This window comes from Aedes aegypti, chromosome 1 (genome assembly GCF_002204515.2).
Source record: "Aedes aegypti strain LVP_AGWG chromosome 1, AaegL5.0 Primary Assembly, whole genome shotgun sequence".
Taxonomy (NCBI): Eukaryota; Metazoa; Arthropoda; class Insecta; order Diptera; family Culicidae; genus Aedes; species Aedes aegypti.
The window spans coordinates 142,343,127-142,366,155 of NC_035107.1; the positions used below are offsets into that span (position 1 = coordinate 142,343,127).

General features: G+C 40.4%; 2 protein-coding genes across 2 annotated transcripts in view; one reads left to right on the forward strand and one right to left on the reverse strand.

The window, feature by feature from the left end:
* Positions 1-3,022, forward strand: part of LOC110674289 (inhibin beta chain-like) — a gene marked incomplete at its 5' end in the record, with an annotated part of 53,811 nt that extends 50,789 nt beyond the window's left edge. The window contains 3 exons of the mRNA XM_021838568.1: positions 709-761; positions 1,014-1,234; positions 2,229-3,022. Of these exons, the coding sequence (XP_021694260.1) occupies positions 709-761; positions 1,014-1,234; positions 2,229-2,888 (934 nt within the window). The remainder of the gene's footprint in view (positions 1-708; positions 762-1,013; positions 1,235-2,228) is intronic.
* LOC5575869 (tRNA-dihydrouridine(20) synthase [NAD(P)+]-like) lies at positions 2,890-19,602 on the reverse strand. The gene is made up of 5 exons (XM_001655821.2): positions 19,318-19,602; positions 18,425-18,847; positions 7,250-7,586; positions 6,974-7,185; positions 2,890-3,276 (listed from the first exon to the last, which is right to left on the reverse strand). The coding sequence occupies exons 1-5, from the start codon at positions 19,478-19,480 to the stop codon at positions 3,026-3,028; spliced, it is 1,386 nt and encodes a 461-aa protein (XP_001655871.1). The 5' UTR covers positions 19,481-19,602; the 3' UTR covers positions 2,890-3,025.
* Positions 19,603-23,029: the final 3,427 nt, after the last annotated feature.

The following is a 23,029-nucleotide window of genomic DNA, read 5'->3' on the forward strand; positions in this document are numbered from 1 at the left end:
TTAATGGTTTTCATTGTAAATGAATATTTGAATACTCTTAAAAATGAGTGCGCACAATACTAGCAACATAGTTGCTCCATCAACAACGTTTCTTCAAGATACGAAAGAAAATCATGACGAAAACTATACGCACGGTGAATGGTGCACTAGTGTGCACGGTAAATGGTGACATAGAACGGTACGAGGCAACCTTAACATGACATGACAAACAGAATGTTTGAGTATTTTTTTGTTATTCATCACTAGTTTTAGATTTTTTCCTGAATAATGATATAATTGCACGCTACGTAGCGGCATTTTAGTACGCTTCAAATTATTTGGAAAAGTTATATAATTTTTTGAAGTGCAAATTTGTCTTAAATGCACGGTGAATGGTAGCTTGACGGTAACTGAACATGAAGGTCTTTATTTCGTCTTTGGTTAAATGTCATGATCACTGAATTCTTGTTGTTTATTTGCAATGCATATCCTGAAAGTATAGTCAAGCTTAAAAGGGTTTCGGAATGATAATAGAACTTCTTAAAACCACAATTATTGATTATTGCTCAGACTCTGCTTCTGTTGTGGTAACGAAAACCATTTATTTTTATTTCTCAATACTCCTGTCCAAATTACGAATGATATTATTGTTAATTTAACAATTTTAAATTTAACCTACGGAATTGTTTTTGTTTGTAACTAAAATACACAATTTTCTCTTTGTTTCAGATGCATTACTCATATTGATGAATCAGCGGTCGACCAGGATCCATATTTCAGCTGTCTTTTTACCAATCTAATAACTGAAACCATAAGCATAATAATTTATTCTTATATTTTTATAACTATTCAAATTATTATATTATATTATATTTAAATCACCAAACATGACAAGTAGCCAAAACGAATGAAGTCAAAAATGAAACAATACAACGGCAAAATTTTACAGCTTATGATTGAATGTTTGTTCCAAAGATAACTAATTCTGTCTTTTTTACATAACATGAATGCACCATAAAACAACAAATATCTAGGTGAAGCAGCGCCTGGTCACCAGTTCTTCGTATTTCCGTCGCTAAACTCATTGCCCTCCACAACACATGGAATACGCATCTACAATGCCACCCTTTGGATACGATTGGAGCTCAAGGTGAAACACGCAGACAACTATTGGGCCTCGTACGGCAACAAGAATCTCATCCTTTGGGTGTTTCGATTGATCAGTGGGTCCAAAAACGTGCTCAACGATGAGGAGGTAAGATGAACAACAACAGTCGGGTCTACCCTGTTTGCCATCTGTGAGCTTCGTGGCCATTCGGTTAGTGCCGTCAGACAATGCGCGCATCGTGTCATGGGGTGAGGGTTCGATTCCCGCTTCAGCCATTGAGACTTTACGTATTCCACTGATGCATCTGAAAAAGTATCAGCATACTTTTTGCATGTCAGCGCAGTAGAAGCATTAGCCTTAGAATGCTAATGTCGCGACTGTTCGTGTGACCAACATCTAGTTTGCCACGCTCTGACAGCTTGAGCACCGGGTCTATAAGTGTCAAACAATTTTTTTCGACCAAAATAAAACATTCTCTACAACATGGCACTAAACAAGCAATCAAAAACTTTAACAGTAAGTAATAATAAAATAATGCTATTTTGTGATAACAACGCCACTAGCGTTCTACTATTTATATTTCTATTGTCAGCGCATATAGTGATACTTTTTCGGATTAATATGATCTACTAGTGGTCCCGGCAAACTTCGTCTTGCCATCAAGTAGGCTGTTGAAAAATGCTATGAATCGTCCCATACAAAATGACAGTTCTGTTCACTCTCGTTTTTTCCAATTTTCCTGGTGAATATCATGGGATTTTTATACAGACAAACACGTCGGAACCCTTGACGAACAAAGCGGATAAAAAATCATCCCGAGCCGTTCACCCGTTCGTGAGCCATTTCGTGACATACAAACACCATTCCATTTTTATTTATATAGATAGATAAGGGCTGAAATTTATTACCTTGAAATTGCGAGCTGCTATGTCAACACGGCTGCCTAAATGAATGACGGGCTACTTAGCCTTAAGAAGCGGCATACAATATATTGTGCCTTCTTTCCTTATTATAATTCAACAGTCTCTCATAATTATGCCATATGACTGTTATGCCAAACGGGATGAACCCTAAACATCTCACCAGAATGCATTAAATATTTTCCTAACTAACTTTTGATAATGAATGTTCTTATCAACAGGAATTTACCAAGCACACGGCAATGGTGGCTAAACACACGATTTCGGTGGAAAAACTCGGCTGGCAGGAGATAGACGTGACGAATGCAGTCCGAGCATGGCATTCGGAGAAAACCAACGACAGCTTGCGACTGTTTGTGGACTGTTCGGGTTGCGGAAATAAAATAACCATCCATTTGTTTGACGAGAATCAGAACAAGAACAAGGAATCGGTCCTGAAGGCGCAAAAGATAAATCCCAAAAAGAAGCCGGAGAACTTCATCGATTACAACCGACCTTATCTTTATGTGAGCCTTGCAACGAACCACGTGAAGCGCCTGCGAAGACGGGCACTCGACTGTACTGGGGCACCAAACGAGCAGTGCTGCAAACAGAAGTTCTACGTAGATTTCAAGGCGCTCAAGTGGGATGACTGGATTATACGCCCTCATGGATACTTTGCCAATTATTGCAAAGGAAGCTGTCTTCTACCGGACAAGTTTTCAGCGGAATATCAATACGTTGTGGATGAATACCGAAGACAGGGTCAACTGACCGGAATCCACCAATGCTGCGCACCAACCAAATATTCTCCCATGTCGCTCATTTTTTACGGACCAGACTCTCGCGTCATTAAGCAGGACCTTTCGAAGATGATTGTAGAAGAATGTGGTTGCCCATAACGAGTGTCTTGATTGTTTCAGCTTTTTACTAGTTAAACTCCTCTGTATGCTACATATTTACAATTATGTAAACCAAACTTAACGAAATCTCATGGAAATAAAGTTTCGATTTTGCATCTTATGCTTAAAAAGTAGGTTCATCCTATCATGGAGCCATTTTCGATTAACTTCTCTCTACTGACAATCCCCAGGTGTAGCAGACTGGTCAAAGCGGCAGATTGTTCCGCGTACTTTTTACTTTTCTCCCAAAAAGAGCTGCTGTATTTCTCGTCACCAACTTGAACGATTGCTCGGAAAAGTTTGTCCTTGTGTATCACTTCGTACTTCGGCAACTTGAGGTTGTTGCGCACCGTATAGATGTACAGTTTACTTTTGGGCAGCTCTCCATCTGTAATTGAGGGAAAATAGTTAAATATAGCTTAATGATCGGCTTTCTCAAAGTGAAACGCAATAAATCAAGGATTGGAAGAAAAATCCCAGGTGTGATTAATTCTGAGATTCCTGAAGCATTGAGAAACTTCAAGTTATCTGCCAAATTTTATTTATTTTTATTTTGAGTTAATTACTGGTAGAATCCAAGAGCGAATTTCTAAACGGTTTCTTGAAGGAATGCCTGAAATAACCCTAGAAGAATTCTTGGAAGAAAATTGGGAAAAAGTCCTTTAAAATATTTGGACTAATTTAAGAAGGAAAGTATTTTTAAAAGAATCCTGCGATAAGTTCCTGGAAAAATTCAAGTTTTTATTTTCACGTGAAAAATAACAATAAAGTCATCCTATTGTGCAGCTTTTTATAATCTACCAACATAACTAAATAATTTGAAATTCGAAAATTTTAGGAAAGCTTTTCAATTTAAAATGTTCGATAAAGATGTGAGGCATTCTATGGTTTTCTTTTGGAATGCTTCATGGATTTTACTTGGAAACGTTCTTCACCTAACTTAATATATTCTTTTAATTCAAAATCAATAGACTTTTACGATATATTCACGAAGAAACATTCAAATTTTTTTTCCAAATGTTCATTGAGTTTTAATTCAAAATTTTCATTTATTTCATATATATATATGATTTTTATTATGGACTGTTTTATGGATTCTGTTTTATGTTCTATGGATTCTCCAGATACTCATCAAATTTTACATCTTTTTGTAATTCTCCCAAATCATCGCTTAATAATTCCGAGTTTTCATTTCCGAGTAGTTTACCAGGCTAACGTTATACTGCCACCCAGTAGATCGTGTCATCATTCATATTTTTTTCAAATCTCTACAATATCTATTTCTCCGGGGATTCCTCTAAATAATTTTTCAAGGAATTTCTCCAAACAATTATCTAGGAATTCCCTAAGGATCTTCAATCACAACCGTATTCCATATAACCATTCCTTTAAGTACTCCAAGAATTTCTCTAAATAATTCTTCCAGAGACTCCTCCGGTGATGCCTCCAGTAATATTTCCAAAGTTGTTTTCAGTATTTCTCCATAAAGCTAGGTATGCTGTTCAGCTCAAGAAATGTAAAAATTTCTGCGCAAGAAATTTTCTACAGTGAGCTCCATTTGAATTGACAATTCTTTCCATCTGCGTACTGCGATCAAAGAAAAATGCTTTTCTTGAGCATTTTTTGCAAGAAATTTCCCATGCATCGAGATAGGCGATTACTTTTCTGTTGAAGTGCATACTTCGCTTAAATTTGGATATTCGGAAGAGGATTATTCCAGGGATTTTCCCAGAAAAAAACATTTACAGATATTTTCCCGGCAAAATCTCTACAGCGATTCTTGCAGAAATTTGTCTGAGCATACTCCAGGGATTTCTCCAAAGATGATTCTATAGATGATTCTAAGCAATTTACCCGGGTAATCCTCCTTAGATTTCTCCAGCAATTTCTTAAGGAATTTCCCCAGAGATTACACCAGAAAACTCTTTTTATTATTCTTTCGAAAGTTGTTCTAGGGATTTTGACAGCACTTCCTCCAGAGATTTCCCCATGTTCATATACAGTCGAAACTCGTTATAACGACAACTTTTATAACGTCAAAAGCTCTCTATTGCGCTCTCTATAGCTCTCTATAGCTCTCTATCTCTCTTTTCTCTATTGCGACGGTCCCTTGCGATGTCGTTATAACGCGCTTCGACTGTATTTTTTTTTTCAGAGGTTTCTCTAGGGCATAGTTTCCCAGACTTGGGTACATACAAAGCCAAGCGCTGACGGGTCGGGGATTCTTGAAATCCACGCATGCATGGGAAACGATGCTGTAGGGATTACTCCTGGAATATATCTAAGAATTTCTCCAAAAAAGTCCTTAGATAATCCTCTGATTAAATTCGGGTGGAATTTATGGTTAAATCTTTGGAGGAATTTCTAGAGGAATTCTTGAAAAGATTATCGGAGATATTTTTTGAGGCTTAGAACAATTATTTAGATTAACTTTTAGGCAGTGGCGATTCCCTAACCTCAAATCTATCTGTTCCACGTTTGGAATTTCTTGAACTTCAGCAACAAATTTGCATCTAATGAATAGAGATTAGTTAGAAAGGACGATTTTAATCATAAACTTTTTGGTTTATAATCTAAATTTATCGAAATAGTCATTTTTAGAGTCGTAAAACAGATAGAAAGTGAGGTTACGATTCGCCACTGCTTTTAGGGAACGTGGAAAACCCACGATCTCAGGAGCTTGCTCTTGATGAATAGCTGCACGTTGACCGCTACGAAAATGTTGGAAGTCTGGCATTCCAGTGAGCACTAAATATTAGCTCGCGGAATAATGTTGTTTCTGAGATTTGGCCCACGATACAAAAAAAACATCATGCCTGAAACTGCCGTGAATCGCAAGTCAGTATCATCTGCATTTTTGTCAAAATTGAGTTGAGTTCAGTTTTACACAGGGTTGCCATCATACCAGATTAATCTGGCACTGCCAGACTTTTGGCGGAGAAAAAGACAAACTACGCATTTTGCCAGACTATTTCAAATCCAGCGAGACATTACAGCAGTGAATAAAATATTTAAGTAAATTTTAATAAACATTATTGTGGCGTCTAATTCATGATGATCACTGTTTTGGATATACTTTTTTACAATCACAAGAAGCAAACTTCAAGGATCTCAATCAAACACAAAGGGCTCAAATGGGAGGTTCGATCGATACTTGATATTACTTTTTTAATCGGCTATTCCAGTCTTAATGTAATGAACGATTTTATTCAATTCAGGCTTACGGTTCAGTAGAAGTAAAATTAAGACTGTGATCATACAACCCATAAAATTTTCAGCTTTATCGGTTCACTAAAACTCGAGATTTGCTTATGTAAAGTTTGATGATGATTCTTAGAGTAAGGAAAATAGAGTTAGGAAAATAACATTGTCTCCCGTGTCACCTAAGACTGAGATAGCCGATAAAAAAGCTAGATAAAGGATTTATTTGATACATAACATATCTAAAATACAAAAATGATTACCAATAGAGCCTTATGCAGTTAAAAATGGCCATCTCATGATATAGTGTTTTCTATAATGAAATTTTCATTGAGGCAAGTTTAGATATTTTTTTCTTTTCTAATTGAATCTAGTACTTGATCTAGTAGGTATGCCCTACTATGGTGACTGCCAGATTTTGCAAGACTTTTTATTTTGAACTCGCCAGACATTCTCCGAAATGTACTGGCAACCCAGGTTTTACACATATCTTCCAATGCTCTTGCAGCTGCACTAATAAGATAACAAGATTTGTTCGGAAAAATAGGAAAAAAACAGCAAGTCAAATTGTCCCATAATGAAAAGTAACCGCATATCAGTCCCACTACGGATTCCCACACCATGTAACACAAAAATGAACCATGTTTTGATAATCTTTATATTTTTCTCGGAAAGATATCATAGTAAAAAGCAAATTGTGAAAGTTTCATTAAGATTTGAACATGTTTAAATCTTCTGGATTTTTGTGAATATTCGTATGGAAAACGAGTTTGAAAACTTCACAGCCCATTTTCTCCATGCCTAAATTTTACAGATGGGACTGACATGCGATTCACGGCAGTGTAGTAGAGGAAATTAACGTTAATTGTACATTCGGCACTTACCATCATTATAGTTGACTCGGATGAAACTGATATTGTGCTCAATCACATCTTCGCCGATACCATTTTCAACTTTGGCTTTCTTAGACGGGCAATTTTCATCCTGCTCATCATCTTCGGCTATTCGGGGAGCAGCCTGTCTTCGACCCTGTATGCCCGCATTGTGATATTCCAGCTGCTTCGCCCTACAATACTGTCCAAGGCTAAACACATCACTAGAATAGAAGATCGAGTCAGTAAAAATGAAAGGTTTGAATTGCAATCCATCTTATATTATACCAAATTTGCTCCAACGTTTGGCTGTCTAAAAATTTCCGCCCCTTCTCCGATTCTTGCAAATCCCTCAATATCATCTGAACGCAATACTTGGTATTCGAGGGTGGGTTGTCGTACTCGATCGCTAACCGCAGGTATCGGTCGATTATCTCCTCTATCGGCAAAGGTCCCTCATCCCGGAAAATGGAGCAATTCCACTGGGCGGCTCTTGCTACCATGACACTCGAGGCCCCACAAGCGTCTCGGAACTTCAGAATGTCAGACCGCTTGTTCATCTCCTGAGATCCTCCATTCGCGATGACCGGAATTTTTGCTATCTTTGCAACTTCACGGATCACATCTGTAACAATTCAGAGCGGTTATGATTAACGGATACCTACCAATGATTAATTGAGTGAATAATCATTACGTTCAATTTTACCATGACTAATGATTATGCATTATGACTATTTTTTAGGGTTTTAATCAATTCTCGAAATTTCAACAGATTTGAGTAGGGTTTTAGTTTTAGATTAGTTGCATCTCCAAATGCATCCACATAAATTTGGATAACCAATTACCACAGACAAACAGACGTAACACTGACGAAATTTCCACCGACCACTCATTTCACGATGATTTCAAATTCGCTATGTTACAAATCTCACATCCAGAGGCACGCGCATCGTTTTTCTTCGCGTATGACGTGTCACTCTACCGCCATCTGGCGGTCTTGTTGCACGAAACAGTGTTTCGTGCAACATGCTCACCAGATGATGATGGTGTAAACTGGGCGATGGAATTTGAAGAAATTTGTTCTAACTGTTACGTCTGTTTGTCTGTGCAATTACTTCGAATGTATTTATGTGAAAGTACCTATATGAATATAGCATACAGTATGTATCAAGTCTTATAGGGGGCCCAGATAGCCGTAGCGGTAAACGCGCAGCTATTCAGCAAGACCAAGCTGAGGGTCGTGGGTTCGGATCCCACCGGTCGAGGATTTTTTCGGGTTGTAAATGTTCTCGACTTCCCAGGGCATAGAGTATCTTCGTACCTGCCGAACGATATACACATGCAAAAATGGTCATTGGCATAGTAAACTCTCAGTTAATAACTGTGGAAGTGCTCATAAGAGCACTAAGCTGAGAAGCAAGCTCGGTCCCAGTGGGGACGTAACGCTAGAAAGAAGATGTATCAAGTCTTGCGAACCCATGAGAAACATTTACGAACCAAAATGGCCATTTGACATGTTCACACTCAGAAATAAAAATAGTCACAGAATTACTAAAGTTTATGCATAAATGACTATTTTCTATCATACTCTCTTTCATTCTGGTGTGAATCTCTACACTAAATGTCATTTCGCCTGGGTTGAAGCTTAGCGATGCTTCAACCCAGGCGAATTGACAAATGGGAACAAAATTCCCTGCAGAATGAAAGAGAGGCAGATAGAAAATAGTCATAAATTACTAAAATTTAGTAGTTCTTTGACTACCTGTGATTCTGAGTGCAGATCCAGGAGTCTGAAAGCCTTTGTATGCAATCCGGAGAACCAACCCAAATCAAATGTTGATTTCCATACTATGTCATATAAATCATAATTACTCGACAAAAGATGACCATCGGTGCCTTTCTGATCATTTTGAGTACAGATGACCAATTTAAGACCAGATTTAGAGCCCCGTTATTGATTCCAAAAGACCATTTTTTTATCATTGGAAAACAATAAAACATCTATTGTACGAAACATCAAACAAATAGATGACCCGATTTTGTCAGCCCCTTTTTCAGAACGTTTTCCAGCTCCTCTTCAAATGCAAACAGTTTATCAGAATTATTTCCTTTTTTTATGTCATGTAGGTATATATATAATATAGATGGTCGGGTTTCACATTTTACAAACCCGAACCCAACTCGTACCTTATTTATCCATATTTTTACAAACCCGAACCCGACCCGAAAAATGCTTGTGAGAAAACCCCAATAAAACCTAAGTTTGAAAAAATGATGTAGATTCATCGTTTCTGATAAATAAAATAACTTTTAAGGTGTTGCTTTGTTTACAATAGTCACAAAACCCAACAAAACTCGACTTTTTTGAAACACGTTCCCGATAATTTTATAGCCTTTCAAACCCGACCCGAACCCGAAAAATTTCAAAATTTCAAACCCGAAAAGATGGTGGGTTTTGGCGCAGCTCTCCCAGATTGGTACACAGATTGGTTCTTCAGAGACAAGGTTGATCAGTAGGTAGGGGAAAGCAGGGCAGTATGGTCATACGGGATAATATGGGCCACCCTTCATTTGAGCTTAAAAAAACGATTTTGGTCCCGATAACATCAGGACCTCATAAAGTAAGTTTCAACTAGCCACCACCGTGAAAACCGTGCGAAAATATTATTTTACACTCCATATATTCATGAAAATCTGAAATAGTAGTAGCATAAATTCCATAAGATGTTGGATGCTAAAATAAGCTTTGAATAAAATTGTGTCAATTTGTTTTTCAAAATAGTTAATTCTTTCACTATCTATAGGCACGATGTGCACGAAATCGTGTAGATGTTAAAATAAGTAATCAACAAAAACAGAAAAAAAAATAAAAAATAAGTAATCAACAAAAACAGTTTTTATACAAAACTCTTTCAAACATATTGTCTTCTTCTACATTATAGCTTGGAAACGATCTTTCAAATTCAAACAATAAGATTTAGTATGGTGACTCATATTGCTCCCGTATAGAGTAATTTTACACAAAAAATAATGTTTTTCAAAAATGTGCACAAAAAAAATCAAAGTAACTTTTTCTACATGTAGTCGAATGCTTTTTCAACATCGAGTAACACCATGCCAGAGGATTTGGCGAGGGACTTGTTCCGCCTGAGGAACTGGAAATCAGAGCCTCTTGTTGATAGAACTGGAGACATAATTGTTTGAGCTCCAAGTTCAGGATGTTGTCGAAACCTGGGGCGATCATGTTTTTGGATATTTTGACATAGGCCAGCAATTCGTCAGCAGTGATCTTCAACTCCTCCGAGAAGTCGTTGGGAGATCGGTGTAGGTTAGCTGCATGTTCAGAGACAGCAGCTTCGTGTGGGCTATGAATGTGTAGCACTAGATTGCATGCGCTGACGAAATGCCGGCCTATCTCAACAGCCTTCTCCGCAAGGGTTATCAGGCGATCCTTAGAGTCGGTGTTGCGCAAACGAACGAGATCTTTGGTAACTCGATCGATAGAAAGGGTGTTGCTCACCTGCCCAGATGTTGGTACGTGCTGCTCTTGAGCCACGGAGATGGTCTCTTCGATGCTCTGCAGCTGCCGATCGACGTCTCCAATGGACGCCAGGGGAGCCTCGTATCCGATATTGGCGTCGACACACCGCTGGAATCGACCCCAGTCGACACGGTGGTAATTTCGCCGGGTGACTCGATGCAGGTTGACCAGGGAACCAACTTCGGCCACCACCGGATAGTGGTCCGAGTTGGGGTCCTGATGAACGACCGGCTGGTAGATGTTGCCGTCCATGTTGGTCAGGAAGACATCGATGGTTGAGTGGGCCCCAGACCGGCTCAGGCGGATGGGCGAGTCCACGCCCAGGATGGTGTAGTGGCCTTCCTCCAGGTCCTGTTGTAGGATGAAGCCGGGTGTTTCCCCATGCCTCGAGCCTTGCGTTCAGGTCGCCAGCCAGGATGAACTGCCCCTGCCACCGAGTCAGCTTGATGATGTTTGACCGATGTTCCGTCGTTGATGTAACTTGCTTCGGGCAGTACGCCGCGATTATTTTGATTGGGCCGATGGAGGTTTCCACCAGAACCACAACGGTCTCGATGACTTGCAGCTGGAAGCTCGGCAGCAGGGTGCAGTTTATGTTGTTCCGCAAGGCAATCGCCTCCTCGTTCGGAGCCGCAACGATCAAGCCTTACAAGCCTGAAGTCGGGGATGAAGACGTTAACTTCTGGCTTGAGGTGCGGCATGAGCTAGGAAGGCGGCAGTTCCCAAGTTTTGCTCGTTAAGGAACAAGCGTTTCAGTTGAAAACTCTGGTTGTTCCCTCACGGTCCATATCTTGCGAGGAAGGTTTGCACCGTGATGGTCACGGCGCTTAGTTGTTCTCGTTTAGAGCGGCATGCTCCTAGCCGCTCGAATAACCTCATGGTGAGCTCGATTACTACCTCCGGGGGTAGAGGAATCCATCGTCCAACGGGTCGACGGTTGGGGAACGTCCCTGGTTGGACCAGCCGGAAGGTGGAGTTGTTCGCACGGATGGGGCAGCGGCGGCTGCCGCGTAGCGTTGCTGAACGAATGGCTTCTGGCCGACGGATGCCGACTGGGGGTTTGCTGACGATGGTTTGGTTGTAGCGGCGGTAGGTTCGGCACTTGGTACCGGAGCCACGGGAAATTTTCCTCGATGAGCGGGGGAGGAGAAGAACGCTTTTCACGCCCACGCTGGTTCTTGGTGGAAGCCCTCATGCGAATCTCGATGTACTCGGCCCGCTTTGGGCAGATTCGGTGGCTGCCAACGTGTTATGCTATGCTCCGCGTATGCTACGAACAATAAGATTGCACAATATAATGCATCCGTATTCAAACAAATTCCCCAAAAATCATTTTCATCGACCGACAAACATTTCAAAACAATTACGTTATGCTAAAATTCAACGGTAACTTCAGAAACCATTCTCAAATAATTGCCATAATTTAAGGCAAAACAGATTCCATTCTCTACGTAATGTAACCCAGCATGAACATTTGCCCAACTCTCCAGACCTGCGCCCTCCAAGATCCAAGGCATACCTTACGTTAAAAACTTTTTTCCTCAAAGTCTATCTATCAATTCCGAACTCTATTGCATACTACCATACCAATCAGACCTTATTCCTGACAAGACACAGAGTCATAAACCCAATGTGATGGATTTACCCAGTAAATCCACAACCTTGTCATATCCCCTCTTACATTTCACTATTCTCAAAAGTCACCTATATTGATGCTTGGCAAAAAATATCAGTATTCAATCCACAAATTCCAAATTACAGCACATTACGTTGGTCCGTTTGGCGTCGCTGGTGGATACCTGTTCTGACATTTGTTTCTTTCAAATTTTACTTCAAGCCTGTCCCCCCACTTTATCAATACGAATGTTGACGAATCACGATAATCTGAAGATCGTGACCAGAACAGAGGTAAGATTTATCACTAGGGATCAACCACCACCAACAATGTTTAGCAATAATCACAATCACACGACGCGACGCGAGACAGGACACAACACTTATGGTTCTTACAAACGTTAAAAGGACATATAAATTACCTTTTTTTTAACGACCGGTTTCGGGCTTGATGCTGTCCATCATCAGGACGATGTCCAACTGATTGTAGAAGGAAAACGCACATATACAGCTTCATACTTGACTAAGTACACGTCGAATGTAGGGGGGTAAAATCATTTGATTTTTCGTCTGGTCAGGTAAAATAAGGGTGATGTTATTGGGGCTTCATCTTCGTTCATCAATGGTTGCTCAGCAGTAGCGATGTGCATTGATTCCCAAGCGTTTAAATGCGAAGTCTTCCTCACAGGTTTCAAGAGCTTCGCATTATCTTAGTCTACGGAATGATTGAGTTCCACCGTATGTACTGCAACGCTTGACTCATTTGTTCTGCCGTTTTCAGCCGCATTCTTGTGTTCTCTCAAACGCGTTTTGAATTTTCGGCGAGTTTGGCCGATGTATACCGCAGGACAGCTTTTGCACGGAATTTGGTAGATCCCCGACAAAGCTTCCTTCGGTACTTTGTCCTTCAAGCAACAAAGACGGTCTTTAAGAGTGTTGGTACTCTTGTACACTGTCTGGAAGCCATGTTGCTTAAGGGTGTTCTTAATCCCATTGGTCACCTTCGGGTAGAATGGTAAACTAATCCTTCGGATATCCTCTCTCTCTGCTTCAAAAGTAGTCGCGGCTCGCCTGTGTTTCTTCCTCTCATGCTTGCGTAGGATTTTATTCACAAACACCTTGTCATAACCATTCAACTCAGCAGATTCATGAATTCTATTCTTCTCTTCTTCAAACTCTTTCTTTTCCATTGGGATGTTGTACAGTCGGTGAACCATCGAATGGAAGGCTGCTTGTTTTTGGGATCCATGGTGATTGGAATCCGACGTGATGTAGCGGTCTGTTGATAGCGGTCTGTTGATACCAGAGAGAGTGTTGCGCGCCCCGAAAATCATTGATAACTTTGTGGTGAATTTGTCGTCTGTACAACTGACATCTCCTGAACATGACTTGCTCAATAAAGGGTTGAATTTTGCTGTTCCCTCCCGGCAAGCTCCCCTGGCCGAAACGGTCAACAGCGTTGAAAGTTCTATACAATACACCAGTTATCCGTCCAAGTGTTCCTTACGTCGCGATATTGAACGTAACATCTTAAGCACAGCCGAAAAGCATAAACACTCCAGTCAACCCGATTCAGATGTTGAAAATGTGATTCAACAACTGAAAGCACATGACGTGGTGTACTCCCGGGCAGATAAAGGGAACGCGGTGGTGATTATGAACAAGCAGGATTACGACTCAAAGGTTCTAGATATGATCCAATCCGGCCCTTATCATGAGTGTAAGTACAAAAATGGCAAACCCAAATGTCATGTCTACCTATCTCAAGTGATATTAATTATTCTGCCTTTTGGCTTGGTACCTTTTATCTGTTCGTACCTACGGTATTTTTGAGCTATAAGTACTGGCTGCAGTTGGCGCAGAAGAGGGACTTCCTGAACTGTGGACTGATTAACCCTCTCCCGCCCATGGTGTCTGTAGAGCACCAAAACTTTCAACCTTTGTATCTCTAAAAATAACAAAAAACATCAAATTGTTTTTACACTATTTAATAATTATACATCCCCTCTTTCACATCAATGCTTAATTTAAGGGATGCCTATACATTTAACATGATTTTTACACGAAAAAATGTATGAAGTAATGGGTTTTTCCGCCCGAAAAATATTGCATGACTTAGAAGTCTGATATAACAATGATAATTAATCCCGACAGTTACAAAATAATTATTTTCCAATAGATTTACTCTTCGTTCGCTCCAACATATGTTCAGAAGTGCACAATTCGGTTTTGTAATTTTTGTATGAATGGAACTTGTATGGTGCACATATGCACCACTGGGCGCACGGCGCACAAATTTAATGTAGTACCTATCTAGTATTAACATGCCATTATTATTTATACATGCAACATGAAATTGTTGTTATCATCTCTCTGCGCAACTTTAACTAAAAATCGTAACGAAATATAGCATATCTTTACGAAAGTTATACAAATAGGGATTTCATCGGATTTGCCGATGAAAATTCTGATGCTTTGGGTGGATTTGACGAAGTTAATGATAAGGTGGTGAAAATCTCCAAGCGGCTCCGAAACCGATTAGAACCAGAAGTAAGTTCAAAATTAGAATCGTATCGTAACTTACGATTACGATTCGTAAGCGGAATTTCTATATATTACAGATTCCGATACCGTGCAGTTTATCATTGCCCCCGAAGGAGATGAATCGGAAGTGGGGAATTCGAATATGCGCGATGGTAGATGCGCTTATAACATGTGGTAAATTCGAGCAATATACTTGGAGATCTTGTTGCTGATCGACATTATGAAAATACCATCTTCCTGTATGTACGTGCCAGGGGAACAGAGATGCGCTCCAATAGCTGTTGTTATGAGCCGAAATCATGTTGAAGAAATAGAACGATTCATCCACTTCAACGATAACGACTCGAGGAAGCAGAGAGGGAAACCTGGATACGACAAGCTTAAATGCACGTATTTTCATTAATGCAGTAAAAACTTTTTTTTTATACATTAGTAGAAACCCCTAAAAGTCGTTGGCCTCGGGGGTGCATATTACCCCAGATGCCCCTATTCTTCTTGGAATAGCATTAAATGAATCCACCGCATTTTTTGTACTACAGAAGCGTTTGAAGAAAGCACATCTGAAAAAATACTATGGAACTATTTATAAAGTACTCTATGTTCCTGGTGGTGCATCAGAGCACCACCTCATATTTGATTTTAAGTTACCTTGGCAACTAATTCATAGTTCTAAAACAAGGTTTTGTTCTACGATTTTGCACAAAAATGTACATTTCTATTTTTAATCATGTAAAAAAGTCATGGGCGGGATAGGGTTAACATATTATTTTATTCTTTATTTGCAGGATATAAAAGTGGCGACGAGGATCATGGAAACGTGTGTTGGCGTTTTTCTTTGAGGTGGCGAGTTTGCCAATTTTATTTATTTGAGTGTGGTGAAATTACCAATTTGTGTTGAACCAAATTGTTCTTCAGAGCTGACGAAATTGTCGTTTATTGTGAACATAGTTGTTCTTTTGTGAAGCGATTGCTGAATGGAGATGAACGAAAATGTTCTTTAGTGTTGACGAATTTGTCAAATGTAATGTTGAGCAGTGAAGCGATTGCTGAATGGAGATGAACGAAATTGTTCTTTAGTGTTGACGAATTTGTCAAATGTAATGTTGAGCAGTGAAGCGATTGCTGAATGGAGATGAACGAAATTGTTCTTTAGTGTTGACGAATTTGTCAAATGTAATGTTGAGCAGTAAAATCCAATGATTTGAATGTTTTGTTGTAGTCTTGGAATTAGCAAATTTGCGTATTTAAAATAAGATCGTGGAATTCTTTGGATATATTTTCGATTGTTCGTTGTATGAGTTGTTGCAACTTGTAGCTGGCTTTTAAAGAGTTATTAGAAAGTTTCTAAAGGGGAAAGGACTGTCATGTCTACCTATCTCAAGTGATATTAATTATTCTGCCTTTTGGCTTGGTACCTTTTATCTGTTCGTACCTACGGTATTTTTGAGCTATAAGTACTGGCTGCAGTTGGCGCAGAAGAGGGACTTCCTGAACTGTGGACTGATTAACATATTATTTTATTCTTTATTTGCAGGATATAAAACCAAAGACCCTCTTAACGCACTGATTGAGGAAGCGAATAGCACGCGACAAAAAGTAGCTCTTCTGTTGGGGGAAGAAAAACTTGAAAGGAAGTTCCTAGTCCCGAATCCGAAAGTGGCTTCACTCTATTGCCTACCTAAAATTCACAAAACCCCTGTAGCGATGCGTCCTATTTCATCCAACATCTGCACCCCAACGGAGAAAATGGCAGCATGGTTGGTAAATGAAATAAAGAAGTACCCCGTTACCCATGGAAAAAGCGTTAAAAACTCCGTCGAATTCGCCGAAAAGCTGAATAGTTTGGAAATGCGACGAGGTGAAGTTTTAGTTTCATTCGATGTTGTTTCGTTATTTCCAAACGTACCTGTTGATGAGGCGCTGGAAAGCTTACGTAGGCATTTGGAACGTCACCGAGTACCGCTGAATCACATCGAAGCTTACCTCACGATAGCACAAGTATGCATGAAGCAAAACTACTTCACTTTTAGGGGTAAGTTCTACAAACAGACCTACGGGCTCAGCATGGGCAGTAAACTTTCCCCTCTGTTAGCTGAAGTTTTTATGAGCGATCTTGAATTAGAACTAGAAAAAGAAAAGCTCTTTCCTCGGGTTTGGCGTCGTTATGTTGATGACATTTTTGCTGTAGTAAAAGAACGGTACTTATCCCAAACACTCGATCTACTCAATTCTCGTCACGATTCGATAAAATTCACTGTTGAAAAAGAGGTGGATAATAAGCTCCCGTTCCTCGACTTGTTGATATCCAGAAAAGAGGACAATAAGGTGAAGTTTGGCATTTATCGCAAACCGGTATCAACAGACCGCTACATCACGTCGGATTCCAATCACCATGGATCCCAAAAACAAGCAGCCTTCCATTCGATGGTTCACCGACTGTACAACATCCCAATGGAAAAGAAAGAGTTTGAAGAAGAGAAGAATAGAATTCATGAATCTGCTGAGTTGAATGGTTATGACAAGGTGTTTGTGAATAAAATCCTACGCAAGCATGAGAGGAAGAAACACAGGCGAGCCGCGACTACTTTTGAAGCAGAGAGAGAGGATATCCGAAGGATTAGTTTACCATTCTACCCGAAGGTGACCAATGGGATTAAGAACACCCTTAAGCAACATGGCTTCCAGACAGTGTACAAGAGTACCAACACTCTTAAAGACCGTCTTTGTTGCTTGAAGGACAAAGTACCGAAGGAAGCTTTGTCGGGGATCTACCAAATTCCGTGCAAAAGCTGTCCTGCGGTATACATCGGCCAAACTCGCCGAAAATTCAAAACGCGTTTGAGAGAACACAAGAATGCGGCTGAAAACGGCAGAACAAATGAGTCAAGCGTTGCAGTACATACGGTGGAACTCAATCATTCCGTAGACTAAGATAATGCGAAGCTCTTGAAACCTGTGAGGAAGACTTCGCATTTAAACGCTTGGGAATCAATGCACATCGCTACTGCTGAGCAACCATTGATGAACGAAGATGAAGCCCCAATAACATCACCCTTATTTTACCTGACCAGACGAAAAATCAAATGATTTTACCCCCCTACATTCGACGTGTACTTAGTCAAGTATGAAGCTGTATATGTGCGTTTTCCTTCTACAATCAGTTGGACATCGTCCTGATGATGGACAGCATCAAGCCCGAAACCGGTCGTTAAAAAAAAGGTAATTTATATGTCCTTTTAACGTTTGTAAGAACCATAAGTGTTGTGTCCTGTCTCGCGTCGCGTCGTGTGATTGTGATATAGTTCTTACGCTGCACAAAACCCAAAATAATGAGTGTTTAGCAATAATGGTTAAATATTCTAAAGAGCATACTGCATATAAAAACAGTATAATATTTATATCTTGCCAGTCAAATTTGTCAAATTCTTTCCATACTGCCCCGTGTCACCCTAGGAGACCAAAGAAGTAGGTACGTCGACATTCATGATGTCGAACTATTCAAACGCTATTTTTCTGTTGTTCGCGGTAGAACAACGCGAATCGACCACTATTTTATCGCTCTCGCACAACACGAACCGAACACGATTCTTTACCAAGTTAATTGGATTTGCACTTTCGCGAAAACAGTGATTATTCATTCAAACTAACTCTTTTGTGATGATTTATTGGAATTTTTCATTAATCATAATCATCAATAATCATAATTATTATGAACAATTTTATGGTTAGATATTCACTAAATAACACTCTGTTTATTCACCCACCTGGATGCACCGGATGCCGAGGTCGTTCAACTTTTGTTCTTCCGTGCACAGCTATCGCCGCTATCCCAGTCGATTCCAACTCCTGAACGGTTCGAATGGTATCTTCCAACTGGGGCATGATTCGGATCTTGCACGTGACCGGAATGCTCAGATTGTCCACCAACGTTTTCAGAATGCCCTTGGCCCGCTCCAGATCGTACAGCAGGGCAACTCCCATGCCACCCTTGATGGAAAAATCCTTCGGGCAGCCCATGTTCACATCCAGGCCAGCAATGTCCCCTTGAAGTTTCAGACCCACCTGTAAGGCCCTTTCTGCATTGGCAGTTCCAAGCTGAAGCACTACTTTCCCTCTTTCTTGTTCGCACGTTCGGAATATGATGGTTCCGTCTGTTTTATCCACGTAGTCCACCGTTTTTAAGACATCTAAAAAAGGGTATATGTGAAACTGATTTTTTTGTAGGAATTTATATGGAAATGCCTGGAAGGATAACTGGAAAAAATGACTGAAAGATCTTTCTCGAAAAATCCTTGAACGAATTTCTGTAAAACCAAACTCTGCAGTGAACATTTATAGATTTTTTTGGAATAACTCCTGTAGGAATATTTGAATATTTTTTGCACTGAGGAAATCGGTGGATGAGTTAGTCAAAATATATCTAGTGTAAATTCTAAGATAGTCTCTGGGAACCTACTGGATGTAGAAGTGTTGGAATGCTCAAGGATTTCCTGAAGCAAATTCTGAAGGAATTTCTTTAAGTATTACTTGAAGTATCTGGGGCTATTGGTGGAGGAATGACTAGAAGAATTTCTGGAGAGATCTGTGAGACTTGTATCAAATAAGAGACCTATTACCAGCACCAGCCCTACAATTTGCTTGTATTTTGGGATCTTACCATTAACTCGTCGTTCCGACTTGAGAAGCTTCCAGTCGATGATTTCCTCGGTGTAAACAATGTCGGCTCCAAACGAAAGCGCTAGCAACCGCATCGGAAGCGTTCCCACTCGGACCATGGGCGCTAGAATCACCTTGTTCGCGTAGTCTAAAGTTTGCTTCATTCCTGGGATATTTTTTGGTCTCTAATCACTGATAAAAAATCGCGACAACGGATTAAATTATTTTTTTCGCGGAACGACGGAGCGCACGTTGTCAACCTCGGCAAAAATAATCTGAGTGCCCACTCAACAAAACGTAAACAAAAGCAGTGCTCCCAGAAACAGAGATTAACATCTAGAACTCCGACAAATTCCGACAAACAACCACGCTCTTAAGGTAACACGGGAGGCATGGTTTTGTGAAGATTTTGTCTTTTTTTTCGTTACAATCTTTCCAAGTAGGGTGCCGGTACCAATGGTTGTAACGTACCAGTAGATTGTGTTGAAAACAGCAACCTTAACCAGCTTTTCGGGCAAAACACAACAACAGGGACATCCGCGTTTCGAGAAGAGTTAGTCAAAACTTATTGATTCTTCGGTTATTCAAAATCACATCAATCTTGCTCACCCAATTGCACAACAATAATAAACTTCCGCGCCTACCCATGACAGCAACTTACCAAAAGGGCCGCACAAGTTAATCAACATAACAACCTGTGAGGGGTCGGACACTATTCCTCCAACACTCCTCCTTAGTGTCGACACCTTCACTTCTTCTCAATCAGAACATGTTGCACATTTTAACGATGCTCCTCCTCAATACGACATTCTCCTCCTGCCATAGAAGAACTCCTACTTGGTTTCTTTGAGGTAGAACAGCTCACCTCGCCTTTCTCCGATCAGAATTACTTGACAGCCTTTGTATATTTTGCATACCTTGAATCCAAACGAAATCGTGTATCCCTCTTGTAGTATGCGGCTCACAGAAATCACATTGGCTGCCAAACCTGGTACGTAACATACAGCCTTCACGTCGACTTTCTTGCCATTTGCGTCACATCCATAAAATGTACTCGTTCCACTGGCAATCGCGGAGACTTTCTTCCCATCAGCTAAAACGACTTCTTGTTTGCAGGATCTCACATTCTCCAAACGTTCCATTTCTCCCGTCATATCTTTAGTGCTTCCATTGTCGATCAACCACCCTTCCGACCTACTGGTAGGTGCAGTGAAGCACACATTACGGCTGAAAACTCTTCCTGAACCGCGGTTGGAATTTGATGTTCCTTCGCTTTCTCTCGCTAATCTATCTTCTTCAGCTTGCCTGGCCTCTGACAATTTCGGACAATCTCTAAGAAAATGCCCTTCTCCGTGGCAATAATAACACTCTCGCTTTACATACCTTTCTGTTTGCCGCTTCGTTACCCTGAGCGCCGTGCCATGACCGGCATTTAAATCAGTCTCCATCTCACACCGCCGTCACCATTCCTCCAATAGCTTGCCTTTTACATATTCCAGCTTCAGTTCTTCTTCGAATCGACCCTCCAACGCAGTAATCAATGGGTTGTATGACTCTGGCAAACTTGACAATAGTATTTCTACAATCCAGTGATCTCCCAACTTCTCTCCCATGCCAAGCAACCGATGTACCAATTCAGACACTTTTACCAAGTGCTTTGACATGTCACTTTCCTCGGATAATCGCAAGGGTCTCTGCTCCAACGACATAAGATAATTGGCCATCATCAAGTGCCAGTCCAATCACCGCCTGAGCAGAAGCATCCTTCGTGATCCAAACAGTATCCGCCCCTTGCGGTTTGGGATCACTCACCACTGCCCACAATCCGTCCTTCACCAATAATAGTTCCATTCGGAATTTCCAGCTGGCCCAGTTAAAATTATTCAACCGTTCCATCACCACTTTTGTTTCGCTCATTCTCACCAACTCCAAGTATTTTTTTTTCGAAATTAATTTAAATATTCTAAGACCAATTACACGCTTACTGATTTAATTTAAAATTTCCTATGTATGGCTCCGAACAGCCGAACAAGCGCCAAAAAATAAACACCACAGTCATACAGTACAAACATTCACGATTCGATCCTCTTTCCTTTCATAAAAACTCTTCACTCTGACCACCTTCTCTATTTTGGGCCCATGACCTGTTGAAAACTCTGTGAGGCGCATGATGACTCTCAATTGGGATGATTTAGTGACCAAACTTGCGCAGCAAATTCGGTTACCCTCCACCAAAAGGTCATTCTCTTGAATACCTTTATTACATCTTAAGTGTGGTATCTATCTGCCATTCTGGCAATGTATAATGTACACACTTAAACGGTTTCGCCGAGAACCCAACAGCTGATATCTCGGTAATAATTTGACGATTCTCGGTAAAACTTTTACCGAGATCTCGGTAAACGTTTACCGAATCTCGGTAACGTTCGCCGAGATCTCGGCAAAAAATTCGGATTGCCGAAATCTCGGTAAAATAAGTACCGAGATTCGGCGTTAAAATTTACCGAGCTCTCAGCTTTTGGGTTCTCAGCGAAAAATTTTACTGAGGTCGGTGAAATAATTTAAGTGTGTACACATGGCTAAAATCACTGCCACTATGGGGACCTTTCTGTGGTGACGGCAATTAGCGCGTGTTCCAATGCTGCAATAGGGTCCTAAAGCCCTGTCTCAATTTTAGTACCAAACGCTTAAGTTTAGGACAGAAACACATGTTTACTCAATTTTTAAATGATTTTCATTGGTTTAAGTGCAAAAAACATGTTTTTATGATTTTTGAGATTTTGTCACACCCTTTGGTTTAAACTCAAATGTTGGGTATGTTTTATTTTCCGTGTCCTTTCCGAAATGTCAGATAGGAACAACCCCAGTGTTAAAACTATATGCCCTGTGGCATTTTTGTCAAAAAAGTGAATGTCAAACAAGATCACAAGTGTCAAGCACAGACAAACAGACGTCACACTCTCACTGCTGTCCATCGATCAACTTTTTGACGTTCGATTCAAATATAAGGTAGGTGGTCAATCGACCACCCGCAGCACTCGCGTCGTTTTTGTTCGTGTTTGACGTTTACACACTACCGCCACCTGTTGGTCCGTCGGCCACCTACAGTGTTTTTAGCATTGGGCGTACATGTTTTCGCGACTATGATTTTGATCGCGATTTGTTCTAAGTGTTACGTCTGTTTCTCTGTGTGTCAAGGTTCGTATTTGGAACCATTTTTAAAAGTGAGGTTAAAAATGTTATAGCCGTTATTTGAGCTGGAAAACTTGCTAAAGTAGTTGCAATAACATGCTCTTTCGTATTATTAAATAAAAACAAGAATTCATTAAACATTTTAGGACCCAATTGGCAAAACCGAAAGAGCAAAGTGTATTGAAACTGCAACTGCCCCAAATGAAAGCAAAAGCGTTACTCATCAATCGACACACCAAAGAGATCGGCTCCATTCCATTTTATCGAACCTTCATTACCCAAGCACCTCCTCAAGCCCCCCCTGCAGATCTTCCCTGTTTAAAATTAATCCTGCAAACATACCCTCGTTTGCCTCCTCAAATCCAACAAACCCCTTCCTCCGATCAAATCCACCGTTTTTTTGTCGACCAAATAGAACGACCGAGAATTGAGTTGCGCCACCCAACACTGGATTGGAGACGTGTGTGGCTCAACGTTTTCAATAAAAGAATTACATCAGCCCAGCGCAGCAGCTGGTATTT

Excerpts from the sequence above, each read along its gene's own strand:
- LOC5575869 (XM_001655821.2), bottom strand. The coding sequence starts at position 19,480 with ATGAAGCAAACTTTAGACTACGCGAACAAGGTGATTCTAGCGCCCATG. Across the intron at positions 18,848-19,317 it reads GTCGGAACGACGAGTTAATG|ATGTCTTAAAAACGGTGGAC; the intron begins GTAAGATCCCAA and ends ACCCTTTTTTAG. Across the intron at positions 7,186-7,249 it reads CAAACGTTGGAGCAAATTTG|TGATGTGTTTAGCCTTGGAC; the intron begins GTATAATATAAG and ends CTTCTATTCTAG.